This window comes from Pyrgilauda ruficollis, unplaced genomic scaffold (genome assembly GCF_017590135.1).
Source record: "Pyrgilauda ruficollis isolate IOZ18807 unplaced genomic scaffold, ASM1759013v1 scaffold69, whole genome shotgun sequence".
Classification (NCBI taxonomy): domain Eukaryota; kingdom Metazoa; phylum Chordata; class Aves; order Passeriformes; family Passeridae; genus Pyrgilauda; species Pyrgilauda ruficollis.
In genome coordinates this window covers 3034492-3050607 of record NW_024528710.1, presented here as the reverse complement: position 1 = coordinate 3050607, position 16116 = coordinate 3034492, and the positions used below count along the sequence as shown (strand labels likewise).

The window sequence follows — 16116 nt, the reverse complement described above, 5'->3', positions numbered from 1 at the left end:
GCACAAACCAGCACAGCACTGTCAGTCTGCAGGGAGCTATGTTCCTCTGAACTTGAGACAGAAATAAAAACAGGGGGAAAAATGAGAAAATAACAGAAGAAACTGGGTAAAGCGTGGGTAAACACAAGCTTTCCCAGGAAGCACCACAGTGTTCTGCAATCAGAGATGCAACAATGAACCCCCAACAAATATCAACCTCAAATGAACAGCTTGAACAGTTCAAAGTTCAGCTGCTGTGCAAATGTTATCAACTGCTCTCACTGTCTGCAAACCTTCCAACCCCCAAAGCTCTGTGGTGAACTAAGGGGAAGGTGTGTTTTCAATTGTGCTCCTGAACAAAGAAACTTCCTGCTCACCACTGCAGAGCCAGACCTTATAGGCACACAAGAAAATGCAGAATGTAATCCTTTTGTCCAGTTCTCCATCTGTCTTCCTTTGCTTTAATTTCTTATATTACATGTGGCAGAGAGCTCTCTCTCTCTAGGAATGAATCAGTCTTAAGGTAGAGGTGGATGGATTAATTTTACTATTGATTGTCCTGTACACAACAGCTAATAACAATTATCAGCATTTCTCAAGAAGTTATCTACTCATTCCATTAATCTCAAAAAGCATCCATGCCTTGGCCTTCCATATCACCCTCTTCTCTAAGAAGAAAACTAAATTTACAATTTTTCTCATTATTTCCTTTTCAATCCCTGAAAAGGTGTTACAGGGTTCACAGGTTCCATGCCAATATTTCAGAAGAAATGTGAAAAACTGGCTGTATTGTTAGAGCCTGGTAACAAAGGGCCTTGAAAAACTGGGCTCCTTCCACAGATACTCGTGGAAATGCAAATTCTGGGTCTGGAGGTATTACAAGCTCTCTCCCCCATCCAAGGAAAACAACAAAGGAAGGGCTTCTGAAGCTTCCAGGCACCAGCACTGGGACTCCTGCTGAGGGGTGGGAGCTTGTGTTGGAGGGAGGACACCAAGTGCTCCAAGCAGCAGCAGAGGTGACGCTCATGGCTCCAGGGGCTGGGGCACAGCAGAGGCAGAAGTGCTGATGAGGTCCTGGGGAAGGCTCTCCCGTGCTTCCTGCATCCGGCGCCGTGCCCGCTGGAAAGCCTCTACAACACAGAGGTGACAGCAGGCCAGAATGCGTAAGACAGCCTCAGGGAAGGGGAGGGATGTGTCTTTTCAGGGAACATCATCTCTCCTGGTGCAGGATCCCACTTCCTATGAACAGGTTACAGCACCAAAGCACCTGGTGCTGCTCCACCTGCTGCTCTCTGATTTCTGTACACAACGGAATCAGAGAGCCTGTGCCTTAGTGCCACCAGCTCTGCCCAGTGCCAGGCAAGGCTGGGCAGCCCAGTCCAGGCTGTGCCCTCACACAGTGGTTATCCCTCCTGCCTGCTCAGAGCTGATGCCTCCTGAAGTTTCCAGCTCAGAGCAGAACATTTAACCTCTGCTATGGACTTTGAGAGCTCACAGGGAGGGGAATTACTCCCACACTAATGGATTATCCTGAAATATCCGGCCCACTCTGTAAAAAGGGAGCCAAATCTCACCAAGACAGAATGACACTGAAGGCCCTACCCAAAACATTGTAGACAGAGCTCTGCTGGCTGAAGCCTCCCAGTCGGTCCAGTACACTCTGCATGCGCTGTCTCAGGGCACTGTTCTCAAGAAAGGCTCTGCACAGAAGCACACCAGCAGGTCAGGGCTGCCAAAACCAGCACAGGAGATGGAGTTGATGGAGCTCATACTCCCTTTGCTGCACTCACCTGGACTGCTGCAGGCAACAGAGCCGGAAGGTGACACTCCCTGTGGTCTCTGTCCGGAAACCAAAGCGGCTCAAGCGCTTTCCCTGCAGGGATGGCACAGGTTAGAGCAACCCCACAGTGAAAACAAACGTGTTCTACCAGAGCCCAAACTCCTGAGGGCACAGTCCTCCCTTCCCTGCAAGGCTGGAAAGAAGGGCACATAGTTCCAGGCTGTGTTGAGGGCAGGACCTAAACTTGCAAGCTGGCAGTGCAGTGCTGGGGCAGGGTTTCAACAACTGCTTCAGGGCTTATTCCCACACAAAGGTGCCACTAACATCACCCTGCTCACTACACCAGCAGCCACCTCTGCAACTTACTGAAGAACATAAAATTTCTACCTGCCTCACACCCATTAGCTTTTTGCTTCAAGATTCTGTTCTGGAAGCTGTTCCAGGCATAATAAACAGCCTAAATTCCTCACAAAAACCAAGGAGAAGTCTACAGCTGGAACAAAATGCTGACCTAACCAACACTGCATAAGCAGGGGAAGCCAAGGCTTTGGCTCATGCTCCCCCACTTCTCTAAGCTGCTCACTCCTCAGAAGGCACAGCTCTGCCTCAGTGTTTGCTCATTCCTCTGCTCAGGATTACAAAACTCACAGAGGAGACATTTCTTTAGTGAGAGGGACAGGACCAGCAGCTCATCCTTGTTCAAATCTGGCCCAGGCTGCCCATGGGACACCTGAACCCAAGAGCAAAACGCAAGAGGCTCCTCTGCAGCTGAGCCCACCTTGAAGGTCGATGGTATCCGGATGTAGGTTAAATCCTCCAGCTCAGGAGATCCCCCAATGAAAAACCTCCTCATTTCAGCAACAGGTCCCAGACCCACAGGACGCCAGGTAGGGATGGTGAGCATGTGGACACCTGGCCCAGGACAAGAGGACAGCTTAGCAGCTGTGACCTGTGATTTATTTAGCCACAGAGGACAGCAAAGGCAGGTGGATACCTGCTGACCCAACCCAGAGCTGTCTAGAAATGGAAACACTGCACAGTATCTGAAATGTTCTAAAAGCATGTTCCCATTGAGTCAGCCCATTCTAGTCACACAGCCAATGCTGAAAGTTGCCTCTGCCCAACAGCAGCATCTCCCCATAACACACAGAGGTCACTCCCAGATCCCACGTGGGACACAGAGAGTTACTGCCATTGTACAGATGGATGCACAGCATCACCCCAGAGCTTCATCACACCAGGTGTTGTGATGGCAGTATCAAAAGATCAAGGGCAGCAGCTCCAGATGTGCCTCACGTTCTTCTTTGCTGCACCCCAGAGAGCTGACTGCTCCCTTCAGTACACCAAATCCCTGGGACTGGCTGAATCACTTCCCAAGAGGAGCAACTCAACTCATTCTCCCAGACAATTAACACAAGTCCCAAGCATGCTTTACCTGGACATGTTGGCAGCACCAAGGACCCATATCCTTCCACACGATACCTCTGCCAGAAATCCAGGGATAGGACCTCAAAGTAGAGAACAGGCCACTGAGGGAGACTGTCTGCAAGATGGGGAGCAGGTCACAGCTTTGGGAAGGAGACTATCAGTGAGAAAAAGCATGCTAAATGCCCAACTCCACTAGTAGGAAGCCAAAGAATCAGAGAATCATTTAGCTTGGAAAAGACCTTCAAGATCATAGAGTCCAACCTGTGACAAATCCCCACCTTATCACTCAGACTAGAGCACTGAGCACCACCTCCAGTTGTTCCTTGGACATCTCCAGAGATGGGGACTCCATCACCTCCCTGGCAGCCCCTTTTAGTGCCTGACACCCATTATGGGAAGAAATCCCTCCTAGCATCCAGCCTGAACCTCCCCTGGAGCAACTTGAGGTTTCCTCTTGTCCTGCCCCTTGTTCTCTGGGAGTAGAGCCCAACCCCCAGCTGGCTGTACCCTCCTGACAGGGAATTGTAGAGTGTGAGAAGGTCATCCCCAGGCCTCCTTTTCTCCAGGCTGAGTCTGCCCAGCTCCCTCAGCTATTCCTTGTGCTCCAGACCCTTCCCCAGTTCTGCTCCCTCTCTGAACACATTCCAGCAGACTTCCACCACAGTCCTTTTTGTATTTCTTCTACAATGACTAACAAAGACTTATAGTTGATTAGTTTCCCGTATAAAAGTTGAACCCTCAGATTTGAGGCTGAAAACAGAATTACTGAGGATAAAAATTAGGGAAAATTCTTTAAGAGCAAGTCCAGACTGGGCTGTCAATTACCTTTGAGCAGACAAGACAATCTTTCGAGAATGATCTGAAGCCAAACAGCAGAACCTGTTTATCTCTGACCTTTCCCACTGCTATTGGGGGAATATTAACCTGGATTCTCCTACATCTCTCCAAGCATTTCTTTCTTCCACAGTGAAACAAACTCATTTTGTTTCTTCTAGTCTGAAAATTCATTAGTGTTGGTTGAATACCCAGATCCAAAGTGTACATTGGATTCAAGTGGCAAGGCATGCCACAGTGCTGTCCCTAGCAATTGTATCCACAGAGCAAGAGGATTGGTGAAGAAGCAGCAGGAACAGGCAGCAGAGAAGCTCAGCTTAAAATAGAGCTGAAGTTTCAAAGTGACATGAACTATCTAGGGATTATACAGGTCACTGAGCACGTCTACAAATGTAAGACTCAGCACAGAGTTTTAGCTGTGTATAAAAAAGCTGCCTGGTTCTCCAGCTGCAGCATCCCAGGGCTCTGTGCAGGCACAGCAACATAGCCCTGCACTCCAGGTTTAAAGAGACAAGCCAAGATCCAAGTAGTTTTCCAAATGGATAAAACTGCCTACAGCCTAGAAACACAGCAACATCAATGAATCCATAAAAATGCTAATGGATTCCTGGACAGGGCAAACACAGGATGTGTCCAGGGGCTGCGTGGTGACAGGGTGAACTTTTGTTGAACCAGAAACATTTCCCTCTGTCATTTCATCTCCAACGGGACAAACAGCATGACAGCTACAGAGGGACCAAAGGATTTCAGAGTAACAAGAAAACACACCTTCATCTTCTTGGGTATAAAACATGTCCACAGTGAAGGGGTAGCAGAAGTATGCCACATTGTCCTAGAAAAAGAACAGGGCAGAGATCAGATTCCTGGACAAGAGAATTCATCACCAGCATTGCAGAGGACATAGAGAGCTGGTAGAAAGGAACTAATGGTAGAAAGCAGGTGATGCTGCTCAAAAAGATCAATTGCATCCCACTAACAAACACGTGACTGCAGGATGGAGCTGCATACACTCCCTAGTGCCATGTTGATGGAATAGGATGTTGAAAATAATGGAAAAGGGGAGCGACACACCTCAAATGAAAACTCAGTCAATTGCATAACTACAGGGCAGCCTCAAACTTTACAGGAGCCAAGCCAAGCACAGTATGTCAAACAATGGTATTACTAAAATGTATGATAATTATTTTTGTAATATGAAAACATATAAAATACATTAAAAAGCTAATAAAATTCAAAATTAACATAGAGTCTCTGCACATTCCTGCCCCAGGCAAGACGGAACAATGCTTGGTTAACTCAGAGCATTGGAGAACACAAAAATCAAAGCTCCAAAGGCAAGCAGTCAGCAAAAATAAATAAAAAAGTGAGATTCCAGAAAATGCTTGGGAGCAGTTTTATTTGGTTCAGTTTTACTTGGAGACAGTGAAAAAAAATATTTGGACCCTTGAAAGAATGACAAGTATAATTAGAATAAGGAGAATCCCAAACATGCTCTGGTCTTGAAAGGAGCCCCCAACTAAGGCCATTTGCTAAATCTATCTGTAGCTTGTTACACATGTTCCACTCCAGAGGCTGCCTGTTCAAATTGCTCTGCAGGTGTGAAAGTGTCCTTACCAAGCCCACTGCCTTGGTGGCACAGGTCTGTGTCACTCCTGAGAGCTGCTGGAACGGGGAGCTTGACCACTCTGCAGGGGACAGAAGATGAAGGCTTGGGGTGAGGCCAAACTCACAAACCAGAGCAGCTCACAGGAGAATGTGATGACTGATGACCGGGGTAAAAAGTAATGTTACCCACCCTGACATTCACAGAATGATTCAGGTTGGAAAAGCCCTCCCATATCATCAAATCCTACCTGTGACCAATCCCCACCTTGGAGATTGGTCAACCAGGCCACAGCATTGAGTGCCACACCCAGTCATTCCTTGGACACCTCCAGGGATGGAACTCCACCACTGCCCTGGGCAGCTCCTTCCAATGCCTGACCACCCTTTCCACAGAGAAATCCTTCCTCATGTCCAACCTGAACCTCCCCTGGTGTAACCTGAGGCTGTTTCCTCTTGTCCTGTTACTTGTCTGGGAGCAGAGCCTGACTCCACCTGTCTGCACCCTCCTGTCAGGGAGTTGTAGAGAGTGAGAAGGTCCCCCTGAGCCTCCTCTTCTCCAGGCTGAGCCCCCCCAGCTCTCTCAGCTGTTCCTCAAATGACTTTTCCCTGTCCTGTTCCAGGCACTGCTCTTAAGAACACCCTGAACTGTCCATGAAAAGCACCAACTCATGTCAAGAGAAAAGCAGAGCCTTATCTAAATGTACTGAGTAGCAGAAGTGGTATCTTGACAGATATATCCAGAGAGGGGAGGCAGAGCCATAGCTTTAGGAGAATTAAAACATGCAGCAGGATATGCATGTAAGTGCTGGGAGCCTTATTTATCCATCAAAATTTAATAGGTTAATATCAGCACAAAGCATGATGGCAAGCTGAAATCAGACAAGGTCACTGTGGTGGGGAGCACAGGAAAGCTGTTCCCTGCAAGATAAGGAATGAAGTCTGGACAGACTGGTCACCACCACCTCTATGTCCCAGTCTGAGCTGAGTTCTGCCATTTTAGCTCTAAAGGCCTCTGACTAAATCCCAGCTTCAACATTAATTTTTGCTGACTCCCAGCAGAGCTGGTCTGATGGATCAGCCAAAGCCTGTTTCACCTCTTCAGCTGCTGTGATGTGGCTGGGAATGTGAATACTCACGGTCAGGCAGCTCCAGGAAGAAATGCACATAAAGGTTGTCATACTCATAGCCTTGAGCTGAAACTGAGGAGAGAGAATGAACTTCAGCTGTTTGATTCCATACAAATTCTTCCACCATTCACTGTAGATTTTTGGGAGAGCCACCACCAATAACCTCAAGGAAAATCAGTTACTGCTGAAAACTGGGAAAAGCCTTCAAAGTAACAGGAGATAACCCACAGAGAAGATTCCTCCTCCAGACTAGCCCTGTCTCCGTTTCACACATTTAATTGGTTTCTTTATGAAATTAATAGATATTACAGCAATCTGCTCTCCTTTTTTCAGATCTAGGCCTTCTTAGAACAGCTACAGCATTCGTAACCTCCAACCTGTAAATTCCTCTCAAGGGATTAGTCTGCAGGAAACAGGGAGGAGAAGGAGGAAGTAAAGGATTCTAGGGCCTCTTGAATCTAGGGATTCAAAAATCCTTGGATCATACCCTCAGCTATCCCAGCACACCCACACTGTCCTGTTTAGAATAAGAACTCACCTATTTCTCCATTCACAAAAAGTCTCAGAGTACCAGGAAGAGGCTGGAAAAATTAGCAGATAAACAAGGTAAAGAGCTCAACAACCACTGGTTCAACCTCAACAATTCCTTCCCAACAGTATCTCACACAGGTATTTCATAGGTTTTCAGACATGAATGATTTACTGCTCTGGCCAGGGAGTAGGCATGATTTGTCCTATCAGGTCCAGAAGCGAAGAGTCTCTCTGGAAAGAGACTCTAAAGAGACCAAATCCCCCAAAGCCCAGTCTGCAGGAATTTACTGTTCTGTAAATAGGTCTCTTACAGATGTCAAGATCAATATAACACACAGTGAGAAGTCACTTGCAGAAATCACAGTCCTGCTTCTGTCATGTTCCTGCATTGGACCAAGATGAGGGAGCAGGGGGAAGCACTGAGACACTCTATCAAAGTACTGGAAAGCACAAGTTTCACTGTTTTGTATTGTATTTCACTGATGTGTATTCACTGCATTGTCAAACAATATTTGAGCAAAAAAAAAGATTGCTGTTTAGATAATTCAGTGAGAATGAAAACTGCATGAGTCTGAGGGGCTGTTTATTTGCACAAAGTGGCACACAGAGCTGTTTGACACTGAAGAAGTTAACAGCAATCACTGTCCCTGAAGACATAAACCCTCCTTCCTTCTCAAAGTACTACAATCAGAAGTCTTAAGGCACTGCACACAGCCTCACAGAGACTGCAGTGTTCAGCAGGCCCTGAACAGGCAGGATGGATCCCTGCAGACCCCAAATCCACTGCCACTTGTCCCTTCTGACCCAATTTCTGCTTGAAGCCACAAGGTAAAAGCTGCCAATCCCCCTCCAGAGCAGAACAGTCTTTGGAGACTGTGCTGCAAGTGCAAACTGTGTGAGCCAGGTCACCAGACCCCAAAGACAACAGAGCTCCCGTCCCTGCCAGTGCCTCTGGAACTCACCATTTCAAAGTCTGAGCCCACGAGCCCACTGAGGTAATCCCTGTGCCGCCCGTACAGCTGGGAACACACACAACAACAACAAGAAGAAAGAGTGGCATTTTGATTATATCTGCTGTTACGTACTGCAAAACTTAAACTGTATATAATTTAAACTCAAATCATTACCAGGCGTAGCATATGTGGGGTTGTTACAACAAATATGGAGAATATAAAAGTATCTAATAGAACACAGATGCATAACTGCTAACAGTGCACAGAAGTTCAGCTTTGGTTCTCCAAGGCCAGTTTTAAGGGAAAAGAAGCTCTGAAGAATCACATCTTAAATGATATCTGAAAAACACAGGTACAAACTATTCCAAGGAAATGGGCAGGCAGAGATCAGTGTAGTGAAATCATGATTCCCTTGGTGACCACAAAACCAGTAAGGAAATGCACAAGTAAAAATCTAAACTAAAAAGTACTTTCATAAACTGTCAAGAGACAAAAAGGCAATTCAGAAAAATCAAGATGTGAAATGGGATTCCAATATCCTGGGACATTACAGGTAAAAAGACATCATTTTGTAAATATACAGGCAGCTAGAGGAAGATTAAAGAAAGGGCTTGTCCACTGCTCTAAAGGGAAGGAAAAACACTTGCAGATGACACTAGGAAGGCATGGACTTGGGTTCTTGCATCAGTTCTCACTCCCTAAAGCACTGCAGCCAGAGGCAGGACAACTACAGACAAGGTCTCTTTAAGGAATAAGGTATGAAGCAGAGAGTATTTGCTGTAGTTCTCAGATCCCTGAGCAGGATGAGGCTCAGGGCAGTGACATTTTATCACTTCAGGCGTGCAGAGCACGAGCAGCTACATCTCCATGATGATCTGAGCTGCCTCTGTTACTCAGAACTAGTGAATATGCTCCATGGCCAGCACTTACCTCTCTGAACACACGCTGCTCACGCTCCTCCTCCTCTGGCTGCACCTGGGCAGATGCATTCTCAATAGTGTATTCCCACACCTCTCGCTTCTCTCCATCCAGCTCGATCCTGCAGAGCCCAAAACACAGGGGAAACACTCCCCCATTATGCAGAGAATAGGCACAAGTATCAATGGGGCCCTCCTGACCCAGCAGTGTCCCCTCTACCCAGCCTGTGCAGTGAGACAAGGGCACTCACAGCCCTCTCCTCACTCCCAAGTACCTGTCAGCAGCATTCCCTCAAAATGGAAGACTTGCTTGCATCTACCACATGCACAATGTAATTTTACAAGGGATGCAGTGATAGAACAAGGGGGAATGGCTTCAAACTGACAGAGGGTAGGGTTAGATGGATATTAGGAAGAAATTCTTCTCTGTGAGGGTGGTGAGGCCCTGGCTCAGGTTGTCCAGAGCAGCTGTGGCTGCCCCATCTCTGCAAGTGCCCAAGGCCAGGTTGGACAGAGCTTGGAGCAGCCTGGGATAGTGGAAAGTGTCCCTGCCCATGGCAGGGGGTGGAATGAGATGGGCTTTAAGGTCCCTTCCAACCCAAACCATTCCATGATTCCATGATAGCCTGCATCCCTAGAGACTTGCCCCAAAGCTCCACACAGCACACATACAGTGACACTGAGCGTAAGCACACAATATTTTTCTAGAAATCTCTGAAATAAATGAAGTATTTCTCAATTTAAGTGCTGATCCCCTGCCCAAAGGGTGACCAGGAAACAGCCATTTCAGCCCCTAGCCCCCAGTCCTAGGAGAGTTCCCAGCCCTGTCCCACTCACCGATAAGCTCCTTTGGTGCCAGTGAAGTCAGGCTTCACTGTGATCACCCCATTCCCATCCACCTTGATTGTGCACAGCACATTTTCATACTCCCTGCGACCAAGCCTGAAGGAGGACACCAGGAAAACACAGTCTAAACAGAGAACACGGACACTCTCTTGCTCTGGAACACCAGAGCTGGTAAAGGAACTTGGGGGTACAAAAGGGAACACATACACACTTTCCTACATTGGTTTAGAAGCCTTTTGGATGTACACACTCAGCTACCTCCCAAATGAAGAAAGAGGCAGAAAGAAATTGCAGCCCACATTACTGAGCTCTTGGAATTCTCCCCCCTTAACTAATGAAAGAAACAGGAGTTTTGAGTAAGGAGGAAAGATGGATTTTCTTTTGGAAAATCATTATCACTTCAGGATTTTACTTACTTCCCATAAGGTCCCAAGTCCCCCATGATGTACATGGTCTGGACAGGTGTGTTAATTACATGATTGTTCTTTATAAATTCTTCTGAAGGTTCCCAGGTGATGATTTTTGACTTCAGAGAACTTGCTTCTCTGTCAACAAGAGCACCAGTCACAGCTCACATCAGCAGCACCAAACCCACCATGATGAGGAGTCACAGTGCTGGATTACATGTGTGACATAGCACAAGCCACCAGCTCCCACGGACCAGGCACACTGAAACCTGCATGAACAAGTTCCAAGCCCAAGTCTAAACTCACACAGGCCTACGGTCCTGTCTTCTCCTCCTCACATTGGCCATCCTCTCGACCAGATACGATGGCACTTCATGATCCAAGTCAGTTACCTTCTGGCAGAGCTGGAAGAACAGACAGGAACTAGCTTAACTGGACATCTTCCCAAACACAGCTCTGCTCTTAGAGGAGGGAACAGATATGCACACAACCACCTGCAAGGACAAACTGCTATATGACTGCAGAATTCCTTCACTTTTCTGGTGGCAAAATCCAGCAAGCTTCCTACAGAGCAGTGCTCCTACAGAGCCAAGTCACTCTGGCTGTCCTGACCATTGCTGTGAACCAGAGACATCCCACCCCAGGTCTGGGGCACTGGAAGTTCTGACATACACTGAGTAACTAAGAGCTGGTACCTCCTCTAGGTTGGTGAATCGGTCGTGGTCAGTGTAGGTGAAGATGCGACAGTTCTTCCGACCTCCAGCCTTCTCCAGTTTCCGGATCTCCTCATGGTACTGCCAGTCCAGGGGAGTCTGGCAGGCTGACTCATTCAGGTACAGATCCACCTCAAACTGACAGCACCACAGGTAAAGCACAATAGCTGCCTCTCACCAGCTTTGGCAAAGCCACAAATACTTTTCAGCTTCTTTCCAAAGTGACCCCAGAGACAAGACCCTTTGGGAATCCCAGCAAATAACCAAGCTCCAAGAGCAGCTCCAACACTGCTCAGGCATGTGGCAGCCAGCAGCACCACTGATGCCCACCTGGAAAGCCTTGGGCACAGCAGCTCGCCCTGAAACAAGGAACCCCACAGTGAGATGCACAAAAGGGGGTGTCAGGAAGCTCCCCCAAGCCTGTCCAGTTCTGGACAGGACAGGAGACATGGAGCTCCTGGAGCAGAGGGTGACAAAGTTCATCAAAGAACACCTTTCTTACGATGAAAAGCTGAGGGAGCTGGGGCTGGTCGGCCTCGAGATGAGACCCTGAGAGGGTACCTCATCCCTGTCTGTCAGTGTCCGAAAGGAGGGGTCAGAGCACGGACGAGGCTCTGCTCCTTGGGGACCAACAATGGGACAAGTGGAACGGGCAGGAACTGATGCCCAGAAAGTTCCACCTGAACACGAGGAAGAACTTCTGTCCTGTGCGGTTACCAAGCCCTGACCAGGCTGCTCAGAGAGGGCGTGGAGTCTCCCTCGCTAGAGGTATTTCAAAGGCAGCTGGACACAAGCCTGAGCAGGGGAGTCGGACTAGATGACCCCAGTGATCCCCTCCGATCTGACCCATTTCACGAAGTCCCTCCCGCCCCCCTCACATCGCACCCACCTGGCTGAAGAGCTTCTCCTGCCACCCCACCTCGACCTCCTCCTCCTCGTCCTCCGCGGGTCTCTGGGCGCCTGCGCGAGAGGCCGCGGTAACCCGCAGCGGCACCGCTCCCGCATCGGCGGCGCGGTCGGCCCGGCCCGGGAGCTCGGGGCCGGCGAGCGGCGGCACCCGCGGCAGGACAGGCCCGGCCGGGGCGACCCGCTGGATACGGACCCTGCGGGGAAGGAGCGGAGCGTCAGGGCTGTGCGGGCCGGCAGAGCCAGGCCGGGGCCGGGCAGGTGCTCACCGTAGGCGCAGGTTGCGGACGGGATCCCGGGAGCGGTACACGGCGGGGACCCGCGAGCGGCACAGCGCGCTACCCCCGGGCCGCGCCGCGCCCGCCATGGCCGCGCTCCGGGGAAACCGGCGTGCACGGCTGGGCAGCGCCCCCGCCCGGCCGGAGCCCCCGCACAGCCGGACCCGCTCCGCGCACGGAGCCCGCAAAGCTCCGCCTGAGAGGCGCCCCAGAGCCTCTGTGTGAGGGGGGGTCCCACACACCCTTCCTTGTGAGGGGGGGTCCCACACACTCTCCATGTGAGGGACGGTCCCACACACTCTCCATGTGAGGGACGGTCCCACACACTCTCCATGTGAGGGACGGTCCCACACACTCTCCATGTGAGGGACGGTCCCCCACACTCTCCATGTGAGGGACGGTCCCACACACTCTCCATGTGAGGGACGGTCCCACACACTCTCCTGTGAGGGACGGTCCCAACACACTCTCCATGTGAGGGACGGTCCCACACACCCTTCTGTGTCAGGGAGGGTCCCACACACCCCTCCGTGTGAGGGCTCCCGTGGCCCCCGGGGGGATTCCCCACAGCCTCTGTATGGGGGTCCTCACGACCTCCATAGGGAACCTCCATGTCCGTCTGTGTGCGGGTCCCCACAGCCCCTCAGGGGTCCCAGGGCCTCCAGGGAAGGGTCTCCCACATCCCTCCGTGCGAGGGTCTACACAGCCTGTCTGTGAGGGGGGTCCACCACATCACTCCACCGGAGGCCCCGGGACAAAGCCCCCCATACCAACAGCCCCAGAGAAATGCTGAGGGACCGCCAGCAACCGAAGCTCCAGGCCCACACCTGTGTGTAAGGAGCCACCTGAACCTGCCCCTTTCTGGCGTATTTCTTACCCCCTTCCTAGTCCGTCCCTGGATCTTCATGGTCACCACCAGTACCCTCATGCTGTTGCCAATTTTTGGATCTCTCTAAACATGGTCTGTTTTAAGAAAGAAGACATTGCTTCTTCTCTGCAGGGTGCAGAGTGGTTTCCACAAACCAAGCACAACGAGGGGTAAAAAGTTATGTCATGCGTATGCATCAGTTGTCTGGGGCCAGGGGAGGATGGATGGGGACGTCCTGCCATAGTGATTCCTCAAATCCTGCAGTTGAATGGCACAAATGACCAGATAAGTGTGAGAATTGTGTTCCCTGGCAAGAAGCCCAATCTGATTCCACCAGCTTGTACCCTAAGAATTACATCCTCACCTCCAGGGACATCCCGACCTTCCTGGAAGCACTTGCAATTGTTGTGCTGTGATTTAAATCCTACTTGAGTGACAGTCTTAGGTGTGAGATTTTGAACCTTCTCACTCTCAAACAATATGAGCTAAACGCTAGCAAGCTGAACAAAGTAAGGAAGCAATTTGTCCTTCGTCTTCCTGGAACTGGGAAAACAATTGTGGCTTTCAAGATTATTGAGATAATAAAAAACACTTTTTGCTGTTCTGCAAAGGAGGAAATACTTTCCATTTGTGAAAATCAACCCTTGAGGGTTTTTTTTTGGGGGTAAGCAGCCATGTTCCTCTTTCTTCTGTCATTGCACCCTCGACATCTACAGCACAAGCCCTTCTGATTTTCCCTCTCTTTGCCTAAGTTTTAACTTTGCCTGACACAAACACACAACCTTCATCTCAAGGAAAGTGTTTCTATTCAAAATGGGATTGAGCTGATCTCTGGCCCAGATCCAGCACTCAATGATTGCAGTGAACATCCCCCATTTGGGGACTGCAGGTCTGTCAGACCTTCCAAAGCCAGTGGCCTCAGTGTAGTGGTCTGTTACGGCTGCTGCCGACCCCAAAAGCGCCCATCTGCTGTTCTCTGCTGCTGCCTCAGCACATTCTGTGCTGGGCTCACTGCAGGCTCTGTGCAGCTGTGCCAGGAGCTCCCTTTTACCTGGGCTCTGAAAACATGGAGAGCTGAGATTCTTCTGGGAGAGCATTTGAGGCAGAGCCCTGTTCTTGCTGCGTTTCCACTTGTGGCAGCATGTGGAGGTCAGCAGGCCACCATGGCGGACAAGGCATGTGGCATCAGGGAATGGCAGTGCTGTCCTGTGCCCAGCAGGCAGCAGAAGCTGTGGCTCACCCTGGCAGAAAAGGGAACCTGCCTTTCCCACAGGGAAGCCCAGGCACCAGGGGAGAGCAGGGCAGAGGCACACCCCGTGGAGCCTTGACATGGGAGCTGTGTAGGAAGGTGGGCCTGAGTCTCCTCCTGGGTGAGATCCAGAGGTGCTGAGGGCTGTGCAGCAATGCCTGTGCACAGAAAATCCCTTGGAACAAATGTTTCTGTGCGGAAAAAGACACAGCATGCTCCAGCTGAGATGGGCGATTTGGTGTTGTTTTGCAGGACCCACCCTCCATGCAAGAACCCCTGGAGAGACAGAGGTAGTAGGTAACAGCTGGTCATATTGTTACCAAAAATTAGGTAAAATAAGAAACAACTCCTTGACGCCAATGTAGCATTAAGAAGCAGGTATTCTTTATTCTGCCGGATGCAGGGGGTATAGCTCCTCCCAAAAGCCGGTCATATTGGTACAGGAAAGTTTCTGTTTACTGCTGGCTATATCCCCATTGTCCTGTTTGAGGGCTATTCCTGACTTCTGGTATTTGACATCCCCAATACCCCTCATACCCCAAGGGGTATCAGTGCAATCTGTCAGCTGATAAATATTTCCAGAGGTTATTTCCAGATCTGTTTTTGAAATACTATAATTCTCAACAGTATAGTTCTTATGTGTCCATCATAAAGAATATTCCCCTTCTATCCCTGTCCAACTGGCATGGGTACTATTTCCTTCCTGCATGTCTTCCCATATTTTTTTTCAAATTGCTGACTAAGACTCCCCATGGAACTCAATTTTCTGGTGAGGTTGATATTGGTAAGCAAGTTGTTACAGAACCCTGAAAAAAAAGTAACACAAATCCCCCCCACAATAAATACATTTTTAAAATACCCAGTGTTAGTTTTTCTTGTTTCCTACATATTTTCATTTGTAAAGGATTTTCCACCAGTTCACAATGATATCTGATCTCTGGTTTTACCTGTGTGTGATGAACTCAGTGCTTGATTCCTTCTACTTTTAGTGTAATGTAGTTTATCACGACAGAAGAACCTCATACAGTCTCTTCCACTTCTGGATTGGTCCAAAATTCAGGTTTCTGGTGCACACTAGATCTCCTGGTTGAAAAATCATGTACATGTCAGTCTAGTCCCAAAGATCTCTTGATAATGATGTACCTTTTAAGACTTAAAAGAGCTTGTTCCAGTGCTATTAAATATTAATTTCAGCAAAACTTTTGAGATTTCCCTTGCCTTGTAGATGCCACATGGGAAAACTTCTGGCTATCCAGAAAAAGTATCTACCAATACCAAAATGTACCAGTCCCAATTCTGCCTGGGCAGTTCTGCAAAATCAATTTGCCAACAATCACCTGCTGAATTCCCATTTTACTAGTTCTGGAGGTGGCCTTCTCCCTTTCTTGTGATTATTTTACAAACAAACCACATATTTTTCAAGAAAGGACTTAATAATTTCTATCGTTTTTGTGCTTACTAAATTCCTTTGTAAACTGATTGCCATATTCTCTATTTCCTAATGTGTTTCCTGATGTTTTAGTTCCATTTTCATAATTTTACATTATGTTTGGAGGTACAATTATCTGCCCACATGAGGTCACCAATCATCTACTATTTCTTTCTGCAGTTTCTAATGGTGGAGCTAACTGCCTGTCCTGATTATTATAATTTGGTTTTTATTCCAGGACATTCAACTCCTTGCTAGATGTTCAT

General features: G+C 48.8%; 1 protein-coding gene across 1 annotated transcript; it reads right to left on the bottom strand.

Moving 5' to 3' along the window:
• Positions 1 to 503: 503 nt before the first annotated feature.
• On the bottom strand, positions 504 to 12427 carry MKS1 (MKS transition zone complex subunit 1). Its single transcript, XM_041484941.1, has 17 exons — positions 12296 to 12427; positions 12010 to 12223; positions 11103 to 11258; positions 10714 to 10811; positions 10417 to 10545; positions 9992 to 10096; positions 9168 to 9276; positions 8247 to 8303; positions 7292 to 7334; positions 6763 to 6825; positions 5636 to 5706; positions 4790 to 4853; positions 3195 to 3302; positions 2538 to 2671; positions 1770 to 1852; positions 1582 to 1679; positions 504 to 1109 (listed from the first exon to the last, which is right to left on the bottom strand). Exons 1-17 carry the CDS (start codon positions 12391 to 12393, stop codon positions 1003 to 1005), a joined length of 1737 nt encoding a protein of 578 aa, XP_041340875.1. The 5' UTR covers positions 12394 to 12427; the 3' UTR covers positions 504 to 1002.
• Between the last annotated feature and the right edge of the window lie 3689 nt (positions 12428 to 16116).

Bases quoted from the DNA above. Each gene is read 5' to 3' on its own strand.
- MKS1 (XM_041484941.1), bottom strand. From the start codon at position 12,393: ATGGCGGGCGCGGCGCGGCCCGGGGGTAGCGCGCTGTGCCGCTCGCGG. The intron at 8,304-9,167 runs GTAAGTGCTGGC...GTGTGTTCCCAG, and splicing joins AGCAGCGTGTGTTCAGAGAG to CTGTACGGGCGGCACAGGGA. The intron at 4,854-5,635 runs GTAAGGACACTT...TTCTTTTTCTAG, and splicing joins CCACCAAGGCAGTGGGCTTG to GACAATGTGGCATACTTCTG.